We start from the raw sequence: 22,965 nt of genomic DNA on the forward strand, positions 1-22,965 counted from the left end.
TAAGCATCGTCGAGCGATCACGATGGTCGAGAAGCAAAGTGTCTTAAGCTTTAACTAGAAAAAAAAGAGTGAAATATGTAACAAAGTACCAAGCGTTTCGTAGTTGAACTTCAAGTAGCAACGTGTTTCGCGTTCACATATTTCAAGTTCGCCATTCAAGAAACGTGTGTGGCACAGCATCGCCTTGCTTTAATTGCGCTTGTACGAAAGAAGTACACGTCGACACAAACAACCAGGTACGAAAGAGTGAACTACACTCACACCGCACCCTGCAATCATTTAATTATTGTGCTTTATCGTGTTATCGACACCGGAGCAAAAAAAAAAACAGTGCCGAGAGCTAGTAGGGCTAAACTGGACTCGCTTAGTGGGCCTTCGTGCAGGTGCGCGAAGGTCCGCTGAGCTTCATCAAAAGGCTCTCCCTCATCAGAACAAGAATTGGCCTCCTGGTACAGTACGCGGTCACTACCTGCCTCACGACTCCTGCAATTAAGCTACGGCCTTCAATCCTCAGCGGCGGCGCAGCACCGGACCAAGGCGGCGGTCAGGTGCTGCGCAGCCATGGGAGACTTAAGTGCAAAAGTGGACAAAAAGCAGGCTGGGAAACGAGCAATTGGCAGCTACGGATTCGATTCTAGGAACACTAGAGCGGAGATGTTGGTAGAATTCCCGTAAAGGAATAGGCTCCGAATAATGAATACTTTCCCCGGGAATCGAGGTAACAGGCAGTGGACCTGGAAAAGCCTTAATGGAGGCACAAGAAACGAAATATATTTCATACTTTCTGCACATCCGAGCATAGTGCAGGATGCAGAAGGGTTAGGTAGGGCAAAGTGCCGTGACCACAGGCTAATTGGTGCAGTGCGAAGCACAAAAGAGGGACGCAGAAAGTATATTCTCGAGTATTCTGAGACAGTATTCTGTATATAAAGAAAACAAAAGCTAGTGCCGCAGCAAGGGGCATCGTACTAAAAATGACATGCATTTTTGGAACTCTATGTAGGCCAAAGCTTCCGCGTGCCTTAGCAGAGGGCACGTGCCTAAAAGGTTACGAAGAAGAAGTTGAATCGAACGCCGTTTCGTGTTTCGCCGCGATCGAGTTCTCCGACCAAGAACGTCTCCTCGCGTCCAGCTGACCCCATGAGCGAAGGAGGCACGTACTCCAAGGCAGAAGGAAAAGATTCCGAGGCGCCGAAACGTCATCGGAGTCGCTCCCGGGCCGGCACGGGGACCTCGGCAACGTCCAAGAGGAGGTGAGCTGCTGCGTTACTGGGCCCTTTTCGGTAGTGTATAATCAGTAAGGTGCCACAAACTTGGACGCCGCCTGGCGCCCTGCTGTGCCAATCAGGAGTAGTCGTCTGCTATATCTCGAATTTGCGAACAGTTTTGTTTTCCAGCTGCAGTAAAAACAACGTTCATAACAACGTCGCGTTCTTCGCAGTTCACGCACGGCGCTGGATCAAGCCCATTTTATCTAAGCGCGGGCTTACTGAAATTTAAGGAAAATTAATCTCTCGCTTCTTTCAGACCAAACAACTCGCCAACAGAGCTGAGTAAATGATCTTCCGTTTTTTCTGCCGAACCCAACACATGATTCCTTCTCACGTGAGCCTCATCCTCACCTGGTAAATGTTTACCCATCTCCATACTGACCCTCACTCTCCGCTAATAATTTTTCTCCCCTCCTCACCCTCAGCTAGATGGGTTGCGTCGTTCGTCGTCATACTTAATTCTTGCGTTTACTGAAAAAAATATGTGTAGAAACCATCGAAGACCATTGCCATAGTATGCGAGTAGCCTGAACGAATGGACGAACCAACGAGCCAGCGACAGTCCCCTGTTCCTCCCTCCGGCCCTCCCCGGAACCTTGTTGTAGATTCACATGGATGACCAGTGACAAACGTAGAAGAAAAGCGGCGTAATCTTGTCTCGAACATACAACAAAACGCCATTTTTGACGCATAATATCTCCACAGATCAACTAAGAAAATGAACGCATGATACATGCAGCGCAATCATCAAGCGGACCGTTGCCTAACCTATCCATGATACACGTGACCACTGTCGAAAAACAGGCTCGCCTCAACGTTCTCGAAGATAGGGTTTGGCACTTGGCATTTAAAGGTTTCGGTTCTTTAGCGGATCCAACAGGGGTACCAACCTTGATAGAAATCGCCAGAAACGTAGAAGCGCAGCATGGGTTTCTACATGAATTTCTTTTTAATGTGTACGTCCGCCTTTATGCACAGAAGCCAAAATTATTACATGCAACCGTTATTGTTTCTTCCGACCCTTTAGACTATTATAAACAGGGCCACAAATTTGCAATGCTTTCTTGTTTAGAGTTAATCACAAATTTATAAGTTTGCCGTAGAACGCACGAGAAATTACATGCAGACGTCTTTAGGGGATGAATCGCGATTATATTATTTTAAGATGTAAAGAAGACACACTCCGCGCATCAGATGGAGAAGAAAACAAGCCGTTTCTTTCCCAGCAAACTGCACTGCGATTACATGACTGCGGAAGTTTATTAGGTCCGCTATAGCTGATGGCCTTAGAGATTGCGCGAGCTACTTCCAGCTCGCTTTCTCGGAGGCCATGCATAGTCCACAGTTTCTTGTGAAAGTTATTGGAGAAAACTCTGGCGCTAGTGTCTACGGCGACATGTTCCCGGGCTGTCTGAACCACCAGTAAGTATGGTGGTTCAGTCAGCATGGGACTGACGGGCAGTACAAAGATTTGCGTAAGCTTCGTTCTTCTGGCTTTAAACGGCTTTGCAAAGTTTGTTATAGTGAAAAAGAAAAGAAATTTCGCCATATACGGAAGAATTCACATAGATTATGCATGTACGTAGAAAATTGTTCCCTGCGGGTATAGCAAAATGTGATTTCTTGGAACTTAGGAAAGCTAAAGCGGGGTCAGAAACGTCACAAGAACATGCAACTCACACAAACACGAGCATAATTATATGCCCAGTATTCTCGTTGCAGTTAAACAATCACTATGTCAGAGTTCTCTCATAATAATTGTTGCAGAAAACTTTATGGCTGCAGGCTCACTTTTGCAACGCGCCGTGCCAAGTCGTGCACCCGTGAGCACAAACGTAGCCAGAAATTGTTTTTAGGGAGAGCGTTACGCTCTCAAATGGGGAGGATGAGGGAAAAAAGTAAAGAATGGACAAGCCACGTACAAACACCGAAATTTCCGGGGGAAGGGTCGTTCCCAGTGTGGCACTTCTCTATTGAGTCGCATAGCACAGGCTTGTGGAGAAACGGAATCAATTCGTAATTCAGGCCCACAACATGAAATTGATGGTTTTTCTGAAAAGATCTCATCGCCATATTTCGACTGCAATCCTCGAATTCAAGCTACAGTAAAATGCGCAAATTAAAATCGGTTTTAACGCGAAATTCCCAGTTCGTAAACTTTTGCTCAGGGTAGTACGCATGCTGATACGGCGTCGTCCGATCGCCCTGTTGCAGAAAATCGAAGAAGAGGCATGGCGGTGAGACGCCAACACCGTCAATGTCGCGTGTCTCCGAGGCGAGCATGCTCTTCCCATCCAACGCGTCCACGCCCCTTAAGGAGGCCGTGTCGTCGACGACCATCTCGATCGACCCAGGGGCCGACCTGGCTGCCACCCGCAGCGCCACTTCGACGCCGGTGGCCAAGGTTGTTCCCGAGAACGCTACGACGACCACAACCCGCGGTGCGGCCGGGCCGTGTGGCAAAAGCAGCAGCGTCATTAGGGACGAGAAGCTCGGGTCCATCGCGCTGGCTGCTGAGGACTCGGAGAGCACCGGCATCACGCACGGTGACACAGATCCGGACATGGCGGCAGTGAGCACGTTTTCTCGATGTCTGGACGTGTCAACGTGGCCCAGTTTAAGAACACTGGGCTGGTGCAGAAGTCGGTCGGATCAATCAATCAATCAATCAATCAATCAATCAATCAATCAATCAATCAATCAATCAATCAATCAATCAATCAATCAATCAATCAATCAATCAATCAATCAATCAATCAATCAATCAATCAATCAATCAATCAATCGGTCGGTTGCTCGGTCGGTCGGTCAGTCAGTCAGTCAAATCTACGCAGTCGTGTCGTAGTTAGGCCCACAGACTTCTGTTTGGCAGGTCTGTCAAGGCGATCGATTAATCGACTCTGCCCTGTTCAACTTAAAGTACACGAGGCCATTGTTGACCTGTGTCATGTACATCGATAAGTCAATGAAACAACATATCTATCCTAAGTAACGTTGGCATGAAACTTGATGGCTTAGATTGCAATAGATCCAGACGCGGAAAAGACTCGCGGGTTAGGAAGCTGTCTTGTTGTGTGCCAACCTTGTGTGCCACCTGAATCGTATGTGGCTGAAGTCGGGCGCTACACTACGAGGAAAAAGTTGAACTGAGAAAGCACAACAAGGTTAACTGAACAAACCATTAAACACAAGCAAACTGTGCACACAAATAAACACGAACTAACGCTGACACTTGACGCGGTATTGACGCGTTTTCTTAGCGCAAAGTTTCCCCAGTATTTTGAGCACACATTTTATACTCCCATTTTATGTGCTTCGCACGCAAAGTTTATAGTCACTTAATAATCGATATCTTCTAAGCCTTACAAGGCTAACAAAACATATGCACTCATCAAGGCGGCCGTGTTGTCTCCTGTCACGGATAGGATACCATTGATGGGGAGGCTCGGGCTGTTGCAGAGGTTCTACCTTCCGTGTCTGGCGACAGCAACAAGTCGGCATAATCTTTTGGTGTCGACGGTGTGCATGTGGTACAGCACGTTCCCGGAGTTTCATCCGGAGAACCGGACGTGTTCCACTAGGATTAATACCTTCTGGTGGTGTTGTCAATCGTGCTCTTATTGGTACAAATGGCTTTCTTTTTGACATCCTCAGCAAAATATGCGGGATGACTTTCACAAGCTGCGGCAGTTGTGGATCTGTTTGTTTGACTGTTTCCTGTATTGAGGCTCTTGGGATGCAGTGGCGCTGGATAAAGTGAACATAGAAATCTAGTACTTTGTTGTCGATTCGAGTTTCCAGCGTCTCGAGGGGCACTGGATGTTTTAGGAAGCACGGTGTATTTCTGCTGCTGGCAGTATGCTGCACGTCGTATGCCTTCTGCTGTATCTGTAAAGCAAAGCGCGGTGCACGGGCAGGTCGCGAGCTGATCTGGGTTTCCCAGAATAGTAACCAAAGGCTTGTGATCTGTGAGACGACCGAAGTCGGCTCTGCACAAGTAAAGTGGAAAATGATCTGTGCACAACACAGCCTCCAGCATCTCCAGTTTTATCTGGGAATAGCGACTTTCAACTGTTATCGCTCTGCTTGCATAGGACGATGTTTGAGTCAGAATTGCACGAAACACATGTGGTCTAAGCGATGGCGTCAACGACACATTTTCTGTGGTTGTACGGGTCAAAGTAGGCCAGTCTCGAAGTGTTTGACATGGCTTGTTTCTAATTGTTGAAGGCCTGATGATTGCAGGCAGACCATTCACTAGTTGCTTTCTGAGTGTCAACTAGCGCAAAGGTCATGTGAGATCTACGAGGTTCCGCAAAATACAACCGGGATAATACACCATGCGGATAAGATAATTGACTTCTTGTGGCGTCTCTGGCGTTCTGACTCGCGAGAAGCCCCGTTAAATGTAGCGTTGTGCTCTCGTTCAGTTGTACCAAAGACCAAGATATTGTCGCTGACGTTCAACACATTAGCGATATTGTTTAGCCCTTGGTGGATGGTGTCATAAAATATTTCTGCGGCACTGCAAGTGTTGAAGATGAGACACTTGCAGCGAAATAGGCCAACAAGTGTGGAAAACGTCATGAGCTGTCTAGAGGAATCCAATCGACGGTAGACATTCTTGAAATCAAAGTTGGATAAAACTGTTGCTCAATTCAATGGCACAGTGATGTCGTCTACAGTTGGGTGCAGCTGTTTTTGGCTTTCAATCACTGTGTTGAGAATGCACATAATAATGCATATTCTATTCTCGTTAACATGCTTGGGAATGATAACTATACCCTGGACATCAATGGTTTGAGATCAACTGCTGCTCCGTACGTGTGTGCAATGCATATGTGTGCATCTGTGAGATTGAGAAATTGGAGGGACGTTTTCGTCTACAAACAGATTTTAAATCTTTGAGCTTTTTAATTTCTTGTAATATGGCTGAGAATCATGTGGACGATTGACTTTTCCTCTAAAAATACTTCAATTTGATATGTGACAAGTACAAAGTCAATAGAAGTTGCTGCTGGAGAACTCCTGGGAAAAGAAAGACGTCTTCTACAGTACACTTTTGTATGTCAAACAGAGGTTCTCAGACAGCTCTAAGAAAGACGTTGCTCTGTATCGAAAACTTCGAAATTTCTTCACAGTAGCTGTTGCTGTTACAGTTAGGCAGACCGTCTTCAATGATGACTGACACATGACTGATTTGAGTCGATCAGAAAGGCAATTGGTTTGTTGTAAACTTTGGACAGTTGCTCACGGGGTCTATTATGTTTGTCATAGCTACAAGGACATACTCGTTACTGCTTGAGCTTGTAATGACTTACTGGTTGAACTGCAGCGTCGAACGAGACAGCTTCTCAAAACGCCCGATTTTGTTGCGGGCCTTGCAAGCTTTGCCCCCGGACAGCACGACCTAACACCTATATGTGGCTATTGCACAAACACAGCTGTGAAAAAATGTGGCTAGTCGCTTCGTTCGTTTCATATGATTGTAGAGAAGGTGGCTTTACGCCTCGATGTAGCTTGTAGCGGGAATGACGATCTGACGTTGCCGGACGGTTTGCTCTACGTTTCATGCTGTTTTAACTGAAATGCAGGCTGAGGCTCTTTTCTCGATCTCAAAGACGTCTCGTTCTACGTCACGTTGTTCTACGTCTGTTGTCAACCGAAGATGTATCTGGGGATACTTGGATACTACATCGAGTTCTTTATTTTTCTACTTTTTATGCACGTACACAGGCCATTGGTAGGCGAGATGTGGATGAGTCGGAGAATGTATTGGCCCAAAGCCGACCAGTGTCCGGCTACGCCCCTATCGAGAAGGATGACAAGCTGGTGATGCCGCCGTCTTTGGAGCTGCCGTCACCGGCGGTAAGCCACGAAACGATTGCTGTATAGTTCGATAATATATTTGTATCATGATAAACATTTTATATGGTTATATACTGTATATTTGGCAGCGCTGCCATTTCACACCGACGAAGACAGGCTGTAACGTGACCACAAATAGAACGCCCCATGAAATTCTTTTTCGTTGATATCCTGGCGTCCACAACACCGGCTCAGCTCGGGGCAGAACATTCAAGTAAAAATAGGTCGACTGCACAACTTGCCCACAACGCATGGGACTACAAGTAGTCAATGCTTGACCAAAAAGGGAAGCTTGAGCATGGTGCGGAGGTTTTCGACAAGGAAGCTTGCTACCGTCAGGGAGGCCCACGCCTGTCCTCTGAGCAAATCTAGAAGCAGACCTTGGGCCCTTCCGGTTCGTGCATACTGCATGGTCATCGCGTACTATCCTCGGTCACTATCGTCAACTGGGTAGGCGTACTCGGCCTCCCCGACCCCGGGCACTGAAGCAAAAATTACGGGTCACGACAGCAAACCAGAATAGAGGCTCATCCATTGTCGACCTGTAACCTCTCTCAGCGCGACGACGATTCAAAGGAAGCTTGTCGGAAGCATTAGCAACGGGCAGTGGAAGAGCCCTCTTCCCTTCTCAGAACGCGCACGATAGGCTGGTTAGTGAACGGCTGATAACGAGCCCTTGCCTTCTTTGCACCGCACAGGGTTGTAGAGACGGAGCGTATGAGGACGAGCGCATGCGTTCGTGGAACGACTGGCCGATGCCGCAAGCATTTAATCACTCTGTTACACCACGTGGTCCGCAATTTCTATAGATATCGCGACAAGCATGGCAGCGGCGCAATTTCAACGAGCGCCTCCTGAGGCCCCTTTGATTTTCTTTTCTGAACTGGCACGTGCATGCGCAGGTCTCTTACGATGGCCAGCACCCCACGCTGTCGCCGTCGCCCAAGCGCAAATCGCGCGGACTGAGTACGGTCACGTTCGGCGACGCGCAGTCGTACCGCCTCACGTCGGCCGAGCCGTCGACGAGCGAGATTCTGGGCCAGGGATCGCACCAGCTGCGCATCTTGGCCTGCGCCCAGCTGTCGCTCGGGGCGCTCGCCTTCCACTACCAGTCGATGCGGCTGCTGGCGCCCGTCGACGCGGTGGACCACTGGTGCAGGCAGCCGCCCGAGTTCGCCAACCAGAGCGCGCAGGCCTGGAAGAACGCCTCCGTTCCCGTGGATCTCGATGGCCGCTACAGCAGATGCACCGTCTACAGGTTTCCCTACTCGCACGGCACGGGTGCGTAGTATACACACAGGCGTGTTCAGAGTTGACGAGTTTGCTTACAGTTCGTTATCGCAAAGTGGTTGACGGTTCCCGTTCCAGGAGTTTCGCAATCTCGGGAAACTACACGCGTTGTGTCCTTGTTTAGTACTGCATTGACAGCATTCGGTGACAGATCAGGAATGCAGTGATCAGGAACCCCTCAAACGAAACGTGTGTACCACATGCGCCAGCGATCTATCTAAATTTCGGTTGCTCGCGCTGCTTACGTATGGCTCATTTGGTGCGCGATTCCGACGTTGGGCGGGTGGGGAGGCGAGGCTGATCACATAAAATCCCGCATCACAATCGCAGTCGTTAGATAGCTTTCGTTTACGGGACGCAAGCGGCTTGCATACGCAAGAAGCAGGGGCGACGGTTCTGCGCATGCGCAGACGCAGACGTAGGGTCTGCGCATTCGGAGTACCTTCGGCCCTAGTTCTTGTGTAGGCAAGCCGCTTGCGTCCCCTAAACTAAAGCTCTCTATTGCTTCTCCCGTTGGCCGATACTGCGATAATATAACTTCACGGAAGTTTGCTCTCTCTCTGGACGACGCAGCAGCAGCGGCCACATCGGGCACCGCGTCCTCCTCGGCGTTGTGGCCCGGGGTCGTCGCCCAGCCTCGGGGCGAGCTCCCGTGCAGTGACTGGGACTACGACCTGCCTCCGGACGTCCTCACGGCCCTGAACGAGTGGGACCTGGTGTGCTCCAACGCGTGGCTGGTGCTCGCGGCGCGCCTCTACACCTACCTCGGGGGCCTCGTCTGCGCGCCCTTCCTCGGCAAGATGGCGGACAGAACGGGTCGCAGGCCGGTCCTGCTCGCGTGCGCCGTGCTCGCGGTGGCCGCCGCGGCGTTGACCGTGCACGCGCACTCGTTCCTGCAGCTCGTCCTGCTGCGCATGCTGGTGGCGGGCTCGCTGAACGGCTTCTCGCTCGTTTCCATCGTTCTTCTGTTCGAGGTCACCTACGAAGCCAGCAGGTCGGTGATTGCGCATTTTTTTTTTCACCACGAATAGTCACGATGTTCCAAACGTGGCGGCCATGACGTCAGCGGTCCTTTTTGTGACTGCCGGCAGTACAGCGAAAGCACGATAGCCTTCCAGTGGGGTGCATTATGAACGCCACTTATCTATAGACTTTTTTTTAATGGGTGCTGTAGCGCCGTCTAATTGCGTAAAGCTCCCTTTAATAATAGGCGTCTGCCTGTTTTAGCCGCGATGGGAGAGCGCTTTCTGTTGCATCCCATGTTATGGGCGTCTTGCGCTGGAGTTTGAGGTATAGTAGCGGCGCCTGGTGGCGGCGCGGGAAACGACATCTGGGTCGTACCAGCGTGGGTCGTATTCAACCCTGGCTGTGGCGAAGCACGTTTCTAGGCCGAGTTTTGGGTCAATTCGCACTTTTTTCTGCCCTGTTGCGAGTGCGAAAGGGCTCGTCACTTCTCACAGACCACGCCGACCACGATGCGAGCTCGCCGCAGCCTATAGTTTAACGAAAACGGACTCTCCGTGTGCCGTGGGACGTAATGCTAGGAGCAGAAGGAATCGGTGACGCCGATCTGGAGAGACCTAGCCCAGCCTCGAATAGGCGTCACCGTCATTATTCTACGCCGTGGGCTGCCATGAACAATTAAGAAGGCCTGAATCTCAACATCAGATTCTGCCGTTTTCCTTCAAGGCCTCACGAAGTGGAGCGTCAGGCGCGCTGCATAGCTGCAGTTCGTCGCGCTGAGTAAGCGAAACTTCGCGCCATGCTGGCGGCTTCGCCTGTCTTGAAGCTTGCTGGATTATCTGCGTTCTAATGTTCGGTCTTTTACACCTGCAGTCCCGACAGCCGACCGACATAGCAGCAGGCATGGCTGGTAATTCACGATTCGAGACCCGGCCACAGCGACAATTAACAGTTCGACCGATGCGAAGTGGTGAAGTGACCAGGTGTGTGCAAATGAGCACAAATGGTCGGGCTCATTCGATGACAATTCACTACTCCACTACGAGCAGCACAGGTGAAGAGAGTTAAATGAGCTCATCCTTGATCTCAAGCCAGCACGTTGAGGCAGCGCAGAAAAATGGCAGTATTGATTGCAGCACATCGATGTTCGAGCGCTGTCATTAAAACCTACATCAAGCGAGTAGCGCACGAGCTCGCGCTGCAGCGCGATTCGCACGTATGTGCGAGCTCATATGCATCGCATCAGTTATTACCAGTTACTAAAAGGGACAGATGGCCGCTACTACAACGCAGGCATAACTACTTGTTTAGCGGCATGCAGTCAACAAAGATTGCAGGAGGCCCGCCGTTTCGCGGCATGTCGAAAGACCGCTGCCGTCGCGGCGCGTACGATCGTGCGCTCGAGCAGTTCGTACATCGCGGCGCGTACCGTCTTGTGCTCGAGCAGTTCCGTACACGTGATGTCTGCTTATCGCTGCTGTGGATTCATTTATAGCAAGCATTTCTTCGCGTTTGTGCGCCTGAATCTAGCAGCTAGCGTGCAAACCTTACCTGAAGTTCCACTTCGTACGCGACTCGCTTCACTTGCGATTGACACGGTGCTAAAACTTCGCCGCCTAATTCTTGAACGGCGTACACGTATTCGGCACTGCATAATTTCTTGCCTTTACGCAGCGTGCCACCCCTGAAAAAATCTTCGGCGCCCGATATTCGCTGCAAGCCGTGAAACAACACAACCGAAAGTGGCGGGTCCATATTGTAAACGTGCTTTCCGAAGCAGACGACCGAGCTTGGTACGACCCATTTTAGTACAGAGGGCGCTTTTTAGCACCTTTTTCGCAGTGCCCCCTGGGCAACGCAAGAGCCCCATACGCTCGGCGGCACTCGACGCTGTGGCTGTTTTCGGACTCGCCTGGTCTGCTTGATACAACGTGGCGTCTTCTACGTTAGAAACGGCTTCATGAGACGTGCTGACGTCATCTAACGCGGTGTGGCCGGAGCTTCCGCTGCCGCTAAGGCGGACGGAGCAGATGAGCGTGGTGTCGTTGATAAGGTGTCGCGCCTCTAGCCAGGGTGTACAAAAGGTGAAACATTCATTAGACAAAGAAGAAATTCTTATTGTAAAAAGAACAGAACTGTCACCTTCTTCGTTTCTTTCTCCGATTTGCCCACTAGAAAGGATTACGCCTTGCCTGAAGAATGTTTCATCGACCTCACCAGCAGCCACCCTTTTGCTTCTGGATATTACCCGGTTCCGTTTAGGCTCGTCTCCGAAGCAACGGTTTAAACCTGTCCGAACCAGTTCATGAGGGTTCATACCGGTTTCGGATAAATATAATCGAACGAAAGGTAGCTTATTTCTGCCGCTACGTGACGCAGACTGATGAGCTCCTGTGTATTTAATATTACGCACCAAAGCGAATACACTGTGACTGCAGACGCGCAGGCGTGCAGTGTTATCTTTCTTTTTTTCGAAGGCCACAGTGCCCAATGTGTTGGAAGCAGTAATAATCCTATTGTTGTGCCTGCGAGCTGCCGTATTCCATTGTGCATATCGCCCGTTGAGGTTCTGAGGAGTCATTGAAGGAATAATATAGTAAGATTAACGATAACGTTGAAACGGTACAATAGCAATCAATACCGCTCGTGCGACGGCAAAAGTGCAATCAGCAAGCACTTGCCTTCGTCGATCGAGAACTGTTGGAGCATAAAAAAAGGATGCGTTTTTGGATTTCGTGTCTACTATACGAACGGCGATATCATCTCAGGCACCGAGTCGTGCTGAGACGATATCATTCGCAACACAGATTTTTTTTCCATCTCATGCAAACTCCTACCGCGAAGTTGTGGAGGCGTTTTCATCCTGGTTGACAGTAGATAAAAAGCTTGTCAATATCGTGGACAATTCCTTGAGTGCAAAGCTGTGTGGCGTAAAATTGAACTGTCTGGTGCACACCATGTTGCTTTGGGTGGTTTTTTTATCGTTCTCCGAACAGTGACAATGCGCTCCCGCTTTAAGCTTTGTCTGAAGCATTGGCTATACTTCAGGTGCTGAGCACGTTCTGTTGAGAGGCGACTTGAACCTATCGGATATTGACAGTAGAAAAGTTACGCCACCGTCTTATGTTAGCTGTCTGACCCGTGTATATTTGACAGTTGAGGAACTTATTAACGAGCTTGCATTGCATCAGTTTGTCAATTGTCAACTCCCCCACAAGGCACAGTGGGTCATGTGCTAACGTAATAGACCTTTTTTTTTGTAACCACCCCACTTTATTTTATAAAGTAAGTTACAACGATAATCGTGATTAGTGACGATGAGATAGTTGTCGGTAGAATCGTTTGCGAGACTATGATCTTCACTAAAATGCAGCCGTGAAGGATGTGTCCTTATCCTGTACATGCTGTACACTGACAGGATATTTCCAACTACTCATCCTTTTTTTTCTTAATATGAATGTCCTAGGCATCTGAACCATAGAAAAAGTACTGAGAAATCCCATATAGCGCCCTGAATAATGTGGTATAATGCATTTTCTACAGCTATTCACGGTTTTATTTTGCAGGTTTCCGCGTTGTGACGTCAGGAGGGAGGACGTGGTCACGTGAGAGCTGGACATTGCGATTCTTCGACACTCGCCCAGGCTCACTTGGTGGCCTCCCATGCTGCTGCTTGTTATGAGGCCGATGCAGGAACATACAGGCGGTCGAGCGAGCCGGAGCTAGTGTCAGAATCTCGCAGTGTCTCGCTTGAGCGTTCTCCGCGTCTTGACGTCACCACACGACAGTGGTGATACCGAAACTGGTGAAGAATAGAGAGCAGATGGGTATAACCGATATTTCAGTTGACATTAGAAGAAAAAGAAAATGGAGCTGGGTAGGTGACTTAAAAGGTAGGACGGTGTGCCGGTTGTCTATTAGTGTTATAGAAGGGGGTGCTAAGGGAAGGTCAGCGTAGTCGAGGACACCCAATTAGTTGGTGTGATGAAAAGAGGAAATCTGCAGGCATAACTTGGAATTAGCTAACGCAAGATAGGTGTAATTAGAGATTGCTGGGAGTGCCCCTCATACCACGATGGACATAGACAGCCTGCTGATGTTGATGATTATGTGAAAGCGCAGTCTTCAAGCCACTGTCCACTAAGAGTCCCAGACCGATCCAATTGGAGAGGCATGGCCTTTGCCTCCCTCCCCACCTTCTAAGATTAGCACTTCACCTCTCCATGATCCCCCTCCCAGACCTGTACAAATAGCTCTTCTGGAACGATGTTGTGTCCCCTGGAACAGTTGCCTGTTCAAAAGAGAGCTCCCCTTCAAGCTACGCTTGATTCGCTCCTTCCAGAAGTCGCATTGCCGTTTCGAAACTAAATGGCTCGAGCATGTCGCGCCAAGCTGCAAGAACGCCTTCCGATGGGGCCTCACGGGTACACTGGAACGAGTGAAGAAACCGATAAAGCTGCCGTGGTGTAACGCAGGACTGACTACCTGTGCGGGGTGATGGCGGCGAGCATTATCTGCGGCTGGGCTCCTTGCCTTCTCAGCGCCGCCGAGCATGTGTTCGACCGACGAACGCTGGCGTTCGCCTTCCTTGTGCCGGTCTCCCTGCTACTGACCAGCTTCCAGGCCGTCCGGGAGTCCTCGCGGTGGCTGCTCGTCACCGGCGGCGTCGCCGACTTCATCGACAGGCACAATGCCACGTCCCCTCATGGAGGAGGGCGTCGCTCCGACGTCGAACTGGACCGTGCCGCTGTACGGCAGCTGCGTGATGCCAGGGCTTCAGCGATAGCCGAAGAACGTCGCACCACGGAGGCGTCTCCGCAACCTGGCAGCGCTGCCAGCACGATCGTCCTGCCCGGATTTGTGGCGAGGACTGCGTCGCTGTCGGCGCTCTTCTTAAGCCTGATCGTCATCATGAGCGAGACGTCGGAATGCGGCGAACCGGAACGGGATCTGTCCTCGCCAGCTCCGTCCTCCTGGCGGGCGGCGGTCCTGGTGATCCCGCGTGCCGTCAGCGTCCTGCTGGCGGCTCGATTTCTGCGACGCTGCGAGCGCAAGAAGGCGCTGATGCTGGGTCTCCCGCTGAGCTGCGCCGCCATCGCGCTACTAGCCCTCGTCGAGCTGGCCCTCCCGAGAGGCGACTCGTACGTCTACGTCGTCGTCGGCGAGCTGGTGTTGGCCTCCGCGTTCGCCAACCTCGCTGTCGCCTGCGTCTACTGCCTCGAGCTGTACGCGACGGCCGATCGCGCCGCGGGCTTCGCCACCGTCTGCTCGTCGGGCGTTCTGGGCGGCGTCGCGTTGACGAGCCTCTTCGAGGGCCAGGACCCGGCGGTGCGGAAGATGCTCGGCCTGTCGCTGGCCATCGTGGCCTTGCTGCTGGTCGAGCAGCTGCCCGAGACCAAGGACGCCCGAGTTCCCGACGCGTTGTTCGACGCCATCTCGCAGCTCAAGCGCTACAGCATGTCGAGCTCGTCGAAGAGCTTCGCGGAGCCGCGTTCATCGACCGACTCTGGCTACTTGCCCGAGAGAAAATTATTCGCGGCTTGCTACTGAAATCCCCGGAGTGTAAAATGTCTCACACCGTCGTTTCAATTTCACGTTCTGATTGTTGAAAGTTTAAACGTACGTAAGGAATTCCCGCCCCTTGTACGTGTCACCGCGGTATTCAGTATGCTTCTTTTTTTCCTTTTACGTATTGTTTACCTCAGCTTTGTATCTGTCCAGCATTCAATCACGAGTGGGAGGCAGACTTCATCCATATTGACACGAAATAGCGCTAAAGCAAAGGCTGCTTGCTCTGACTTGTTCGTGCGCCGAAGAGCGTGCGAACTAAAACCTTTTTGTTGTGGAGTTCTCGACGCTTACCTAGAACCGTAGAGACATTTATGCAGGGCTCCACGAACTACTAAAGCGCAGCGCTGGTTTATGATGTTTTTAGCATTAGTTGTATCCTTTCTGGTTTGGTACCTTGGTCAAGAACCCCCTTCATGATGAACGCAACCGGTTTCGCTGCATGCATTAAGCCTTGCGCAAACGGTTGGTTTCCAGGCAGGTTCCGTGTTACACGCGCTTCTTATTGTCCGATTTAGTATTTCTAAATATATGTGTGCGCCTCTAATGCCAGCGTCAGATGTATATTAAACCCTTTGTGTTGAAGCTTAGTTGAGGGCGTACAAGCGCGCGCTTTTCGCGGTGTCCACAAGGTCACTCACTGATTCACTTGAAACGCAATGAATAATAAACTTGAATTCCCGTATTCCATAAGAAGAAAGGAGATACTAATATGTAATTTAGAATTTCCGTTAATCGTCCACTGCTATTGCAGACCTATTTCTGCCATCCTTCTGGCAGGAGTAAGGAAAGAACGCATACCCTTGAGTCTACGAAAGTAACGTCAATATAATAGCCACATTAGAGAGTTTAATCCTTTCCCCAATAGTCTAGTGCGTGCTTTGTCTCATCTTAATCAAAAATAAGATATTCTATAAACAAGGCATGCGCACGCACACGCACGCTCACGCACGCACACAATTTGTGTGTGTGTGATTGCATGCGAGATTGCTTTTTCGGAATAGGGATTCCTTGTGTTTAACATTATTCGGGTCACTGCTTTACTGTTGTTTGGTCCGGCGGACTTTTATCTGGCGGAAATTTATGCTTTCCAATTGGTGCAGCTTTGCGAACAAGGGCAATAGTAGCTTAACCATAACATGCGCTGTGGCAATTCTTGGGGCAAAGCAATGTCAACAGTGAAAGAACGAAGGGAATGCGCAGTGTATGCCCACACAGTGCAGCGTACGGGGTGCCGAGTCCAAGCAAAGTAGGCCTCGTCTTAGAGTAGGCCTCGTCTTAGGGTCGGCCTAAACACAAAGGGAACCGTGTGATGCCCAAGTCCTGCTCTTCGAACGCTGGCTACAGCCTGAGCCTCCTCTGCAGCTCTGGCGACTGTGCGTGACTTCAAGTGCTGATTTTTCCTACGAACTTGTTGCCTTCTGTTTGGGTCCAGCTCATATTTTGGCACTGATAACGCATTTCCCGCACAAGAAATGATGTTCGCTGCGATAGGTTGCCTTGGGCTCTCTTGATTTCTGAGTGTGTGCGAGTTATTTCTCGATACGAAAAGTCTTGAGAAGTTTATTAAACCTTCTTGAAACATCGCGTAATCGATGAAGCAACGGAAAACAATAACGCGGTGCCATCATACCAACTACGTGACTCACGACATGATGGTGACGCCTGAGCAGCGTGTCGTTGAATCGGTTTTCGAAGTTTAGAAAAAGTTGTTGAACGAACGGTTAGGACAATGCGTGGGAAGAATAACATCAGTAATTTATAGCTTTCTTATTCTGTATTGTACTGAAACTACTCTTCTATAGTGTCCGTTTCAACAAGAATAGTTCACATCCGTGGATTCTCCACGGGGCGTTGCAAGCTTATCTGATCGAGGTGGAGCAGCGCCTAGGAAGTGTTCACATTTCTCTAACAGGTAGCAGGAGTGCCGTTCTTTATCTTGCGCTACAATGTCCTGTATATATACTCCTCTCGAATTCACTCTACAAATCGAAGCCTAGAGAGAGAGAGAAACAACTTCATGTAGTCGCCTGCAAATGGCGCCGTGGCGCGGGCCCTGACGTCTTCTCAGAGGGTGGTCTCTACTCAACTCTAACGCGTGTTATTCCCGCGGTCGGTCACCCTGAGGGGCAACGTTCCGTCGGTTTCGCTCGGACTTTGTCTTTCTTGAGCCGCCGAGACCTGCTGGACGGCCCAGGTTTGGCTTTCGTGGTCGCAGCATTCCGCCGCAGCCGCGAGTCGCGGCGGAATCGAGGCGTAATGATATCTTCGGCTGCCGGTTCTAGACCGGTTTCGCGAGCAGCGTTGTCTTTGGCCGGCGGGAAAGACGGATGCTTCTTTTTATATCGCTCTATACTCCCGCATCAAGCTCTCTCGAGTCCTCCGAGCCCTGTCGTTGGAAGCAGCCGTCGAGTGTGAGAGCATTTTCTTTCGTCACGTCATCACAACACAGCGTTGTAGTGTTGGTCAGCAGAAGAACGAGAGAGATGTTAACCCATATCACACCAGGCGCAAGACCCCTTTATTCCTGCGAGCACTCGTTTATATCCGGGCAACATTGGTGCCATATCTTTATGGGCTTTAAAATTCATGCAACTAAGGGCACCTAGTGTCGCCCTACGACACTACAGCTACCCCTTCCTTAATACAGACATATTCACAGAGCCAGTCAACATTTAAATCCAAGCACATAGTCCTGAAACCTTGCAGGTGGTCTTCTGTCTGTTGTGGACCGGCGAAACGCTGGCGGCTCGCCAGCAGTTTCGATGACAACGGAAGCACTTTCACCATCTTCTGAAGGTATTGACGGGGATAGCGCCAACTGTCTAGAGGTTCTGCCAGGTGTCCGCGGACTTGGCAGTGAAGAGGCTTGTGCTCCGTGTAGAGGCGCAGTTTGGTAGTCGTCATCCCACCGTACCACATGTTGTGGCGATGCTCCCGTCGGGACTGCAGTCAGCTGTGAGGCATTCCAAGTTCGACCGTCTTCCAGGCAGAAGGACCAGCGCCCTATGCGCTTAAGGATCTTCATTGTAGGTCCAAAGCTGGGAGTACCTTCCGGACCAGGAATTGGTTTCTTAACACGCACATACGTCCCAACGTGGAACTGCGGTACTCGGGCTGCTCTTCGTCGGTCAGCGTACACTTTGTTTTTGCGACTGGTGCTGTTTCACCCTCTTCCGAAGTGAGTACATCTCAGGAGTGGGGTCCGTGAAGAAGTTAAAGGTGGGATGTCCTGATGTGCCGGCCATGCAGAAGCACTGCAGGAGAAAGGCCAGTGGTTTTGTGAGGAGTAACTCTGAAGATCCCCAAGTACTCTGTAACAGCGTTCTTCACTGGTCGCTGCTCTCGCAAGGCCAACTGAATATAAGATTTGAGCACACGGTTGAACCTTTCCACCTGTCCATTTGCCTGTGGGTGATACACAGCCGAGAAGCTGTGCTTGATGCCCCTGTCTTGAAGAAAGGACTCGAATTTTCGGGATGTAAATTGTGGTCCATGATACGAGACCAGTTCGTCGGGGTAGCCTTCCCGTGCAAATATTGACAGGAGGAAGTCCACCACTTTAGTGGAAGACACATCCCTGCACAAAGCAACTTCTGGCCATTTGGAAAAATAATCAACAACCGATATAACGAAATGGCAGTCGGCTGGTGCACGCTCAGGTGGGCCCACAATATCAATAGCTATCTTGTTCCAAGGTTTATCTGGAAGGTGCAGTGGCTGTAGTGGAGTGGGATAGCTCTTAGCACTTTTGTCTGCCGACTGACAGACCGTGCAGTTTCGGATGGCAGTCTCTACTTGTTTGTCCAGACCTGGCCACCAGTTTTTTTCACGAAGACGTTGCTTGGTCTTCGCAATTCCCGGGTGCAATTCATGGGCAAGCTGAATAAACGTAGCAGTGAGCTTGGTTGGAACCACAATACGCTCCGAGAGCATAAGCAGACAATCTTCTACTGTCAATTCCTCCCGGACCTCGTAGTAAGGAGTCAGTTCAGCAATCAAAGATTTCTTCGCTGGCCATGATGTCTGAACAAAATGAACGACCTCCTGGAGTTTGCAATCCTCGGCTGTAGCAAGTCGAAGGTCATTGACATGAACTGAAGATGTGACCAGAGACACAACTTCCTCTTCAATCTGAAGGCCATCTTCTCTGTCTGGAACAGGTAGCCGGGACAAAGCGTCTGCTACCTTGTATTCTTCACGTCTGTACTGAACTGCGAAATTGTAACGAAGCAAACGAGTGGTACACCTTGTGATGAGAAGTGGTCGCTGTCCTGTGCTTTGTGTCGAAAGTAGAGATACGAGGGCTTGATGGTCCGTTACCAACGTGAATGCTCGTTCCCAGAGCTAAATGTGCCATTTATCGCACGCCCACAGACACGCCAGGGCCTTCCGCTCTCACGCTGAGTACTTCCGCTGCGTTTTTGTCAGAAACCATATCACACCAGACGCAAGACCCCTTTTTCATGCGAGCACTCATATATATCCGGGCAACAGTGGTGCCATCTCTTTATGGGTTTGATAGTTACGCAACTAAGGACACCTAGTGTCGCCCTACGACACTACAAGAGTCGCTGCTAATGGCGACGGTATAAGCTGTCACGTGGGTCTCAAGTCACGGTGACGTCTCAAGAACGCTCGTCCCACCGCAGTTTTAGCGCGTCCTACCGCAGTTTTAGTAAGGAGCGCGTGTGGCCGAAAATCACGCGTGCCGAAAATGCTACTGTCACCGAAAATCCGACTGCGGAGTTCCATTTCCAGCCGTGGTAGAGTATTTCCCAACAATATTTTACGGGTATGTTGGGAGTGTAGAAAGGCCACATTCACAATATATACACACGCAGAGTCAGTGTATTTAAATATCGCTGACCAGCAACAACACGCAGCAGCCAGCGTCTCGCGATCTTCTTCCTTCCTGTTTTTTTATCCTTCTGTAACAATAATTTTCGAACCACCCGTACCCAGGCCCTCCACGTGACGCAAGAAACGACTGAACTAATTGAATTTCTCAAGCTAACGTACGTGGAAAAATCTTAAACTATATTACTTCCAAACAACCTACACTCATGATAGCTCTAGGATTGTAATTTGACTATACGAGAAAACACTAGTCTGTTACGCAAAAACCCGAACAAACCCTTGCTTCAGCGTTTCTACCATTCACAGACCAGCCGCGGCATCTGCCGTTTGCGCGAGTGTCTTGAGGGCCACGGAGCGGCGCGCTCAGTTCCTTGCAATAACTCCAGCTGGCGCTGGCCTCCATCGCATCGCGGCCCACGCAAGAGGCGACGTTTGTACCACAAAGCCCGCATTCGGGAATAGCGTTCGCGGCTAGCGTTTCCCGGTAAACATTACGGCTACATACGCTCCAGTTGCCGGGAGGCGTGAGGAGCAGTCAGGGACCTTGCAATCCTATCGCGTTCCACTCTCAAAAGCGGAGCTTAAGCGTTCTCCAATTTTTTTCTAGCAACGCCGGACGAATGCGGTGGCTATTTTGGCTATTTGTTTTGTTGGAAGCTAACTCATGATTGCCGACTTAATCAGGCCAACCCGTAAGTCTGAGTTGGCTAGCGGAGTAGAATTTTGATTAGCTTGAGTAGAAGTAAGGGGGGGATATAATCAAAAAACCCGTTCGTTAGCGAGTGTTAGGGTTCTGTTTATTTTGTCAGCCTGTGCCAGTTACACGGGAGACGGAGGACAAAGCGCAGTGCGTGGGACCTGTTTCCCGAATGAAGTTGAAGTGCGTTGAACCAGATCCGAACAACCGAACCTTGTTCTGCTCGACATAATACCATCGTAAACGTCACGAACGTAACGTCATGCTTAGTACACGCTGTTGCCTTTCGCTGTTGCTTGAAAGATGATGCGAAGGTGCTTAAGCTCCTACTGGAAACTTTCTTCAAAGCCCAGACACAGGTACGCGAAGTACTGTGTGGCTTACAGAATATGGCATAGTCAAGATAGAGCGATGAGGAGTATTGAAGGTTTCAGTGCGCAATCTTTGCCTATACATGCATGGATGTAACTAACTTATTCTTGTTCTTGTTCCCTAATGAAATGGCGCAACCGACCCTGGACGATCGGCCATGAATGGGGCGGTTCTAAGCATAGGCTGTGAATGTCATAAAGTCTCATTCCTCCCCCCCCCCCCATAGTCCAAGGCGCATGCGTCGCGTAATTGGCCCTCGTATTTGGTCGGTAAACTCCTACAATCCCATCAAATCCAATCCAATCCAGCGGTTTGCATGTGCAGCACGAAAGGTCCGGTGGCAGCAAAGAGGGCGAAGGCGCTGACCGCACACAGGATGGCCGACCCGACTGGTTCGCCTTCTCAGACGAGAGTTTTCATCATCCCCGCTCTCAGCGTTCACCTGAGGCTATTTCCCTGCCGCTTGCTCTTCAGCGTGCTCTCAGTGGCAGCCGCCGTGAGAGTTTCCATTGCCGTCGTCTCACTCGGAGTGTACGGGGTGAGCCGCAAGGGCTACCTGTTCAAATCAAGCTCGGCGCCTCCTTTCTGTTGCCCGGAAGACGTTCGGGAGGCGGTGCGATTCCTCAGCAGGAGTTGCGACCCCTGCCACGACTTCTACGCGCGGGTCTGCACCAACGGTCTGAGGTTCAGGCTCTGGAAGCAACTGGCCCGCGAGTCCGAGCTCGAGCAAATGGTCGTCACGGGCCGAGTGCCGTGGCGCCTGCGGGAGGCCAAGGGCACGACGTTCCTCACAGCCTACTACAAGACTTGCACCGAGGCCATGCGTCAAAAGGAAGGCTTCGTCTCGAACCTAGCCCAAGTCCTGGCGAGGGAAACGCACCGGTTCCTCGCCAAGCCGGACTCCTGGAACGCCCTTGCCTACGCCGCCATGGTTTCGCTCAAGTACAAACTTCCCACAGCCGTCGAGGTCAACTACGGGCCGAGGGTTCCGCTCGCGGAGCTGACCGTCGCCACGCTCTGTTCGCTCGAACTTTTGCATCCGGCGATCCTGACTTCCTCCGTCAAAGCTGTAGCGGAGCTAGGCATAGCTTCGGTCACGCCGGACGGAGTGAAGGCGCTAATCGGCAGCGTATGCGGTCCCTTCATTTCGGAGAACAATAATTCGAAGTGGCGCGCCGCCGGCGACGCCTTGAAACAGACGCGTTGGCACGTGGATGGCTTGCGATTCGCATTGGCTTCCGTGGGCTACACCATGGACGTCAACACTCGTATCAGCGTGAAGGGCGTCGCAGGAGTGTTCGCGGTCCACGACGCTTACGCGGACTGCGACCATCGCGAAGCCGATGGTGACAAGGCGGCCTACTCTGCTTTTCCACAGCGTCGCGAGTGGGACGTATGAGTTCTACAAGTCATACGCCGGCCAGCCGGACCGCATGCGGGAAATCTGCAAGGCCAGCTTGCAGGACGTCGGGGAAGTGTGGGACATGTTCGCGGCCGAATACTTGAGGACTCCCGAGAAGGAAGACCGGCTTCGTGATATATTCACAGCCGTCATAGACACCGTGTACCGCGAGTGCCGCGTGAGCCGTATCTTCGACGCCGAAGACGATGACCGTCTCGGAGACTTCTTCGCCAAGCTGTCCCTCAGCGCCGCCTCGGAAGCGAACCCAACCACCGACGTGGCGCTGAAGCCCGCACCCGTCTTCGCCGAAAACCTGCTGAATGGTCGCGCCTATGACTTCCACGCCCGAAGAGACAACCAGCAGGGCACTAAATTCCTAACGTTTCCGAAAGCCCGCTACATTTGGATTCCTGCCGTTATGCGTGACATGATTCGCACTGGCCCGGCGACGGGCTCGGAGATACCTAATATGGCGGCACTCGGGTGGTTGGTAGCACAGGCTGTTTGGGAAGTGGTTCTCAGCGGTCATTTGTGGTCGCCGAAGACTGAGGCCGAGATCAAACGCCTGTGGTCATGCTTCAACCCCGTGGAGAACGGGATGAACGAGAGCGTATCGGTGCCTCTCGTTCTGGGCTTGTCGTCTGCGCTTAAGTCTTTCAGTCGTACCGACTGGG

At 50.9% G+C, this 22,965-nt stretch overlaps 1 protein-coding gene across 3 annotated transcripts in view; it reads left to right on the forward strand.

Moving 5' to 3' along the window:
• The first annotated feature begins 1,024 nt into the window (after positions 1–1,024).
• Positions 1,025–22,965, forward strand: part of LOC139061024 (solute carrier family 22 member 7-like) — a 49,983-nt gene continuing 28,042 nt past the window's right edge. Inside the window, exons 1-6 of one of the 3 annotated variants that reach the window (XM_070540444.1) lie at positions 1,027–1,253; positions 3,486–3,843; positions 7,008–7,139; positions 8,042–8,420; positions 9,003–9,423; positions 13,868–15,241. In XM_070540444.1, the coding sequence (XP_070396545.1) occupies positions 1,141–1,253; positions 3,486–3,843; positions 7,008–7,139; positions 8,042–8,420; positions 9,003–9,423; positions 13,868–14,942 (2,478 nt within the window). In that variant the 5' untranslated portion in view covers positions 1,027–1,140 and the 3' untranslated portion in view covers positions 14,943–15,241. Of the gene's footprint in view, positions 1,254–3,485; positions 3,844–7,007; positions 7,140–8,041; positions 8,421–9,002; positions 9,424–13,867; positions 15,242–22,965 lie in introns of those variants that run through there. The other 2 variants (XM_070540445.1, XR_011515145.1) reach the window with 2 other exon arrangements.

Source organism: Dermacentor albipictus, chromosome 6 (genome assembly GCF_038994185.2).
Source record: "Dermacentor albipictus isolate Rhodes 1998 colony chromosome 6, USDA_Dalb.pri_finalv2, whole genome shotgun sequence".
Taxonomy (NCBI): Eukaryota; Metazoa; Arthropoda; class Arachnida; order Ixodida; family Ixodidae; genus Dermacentor; species Dermacentor albipictus.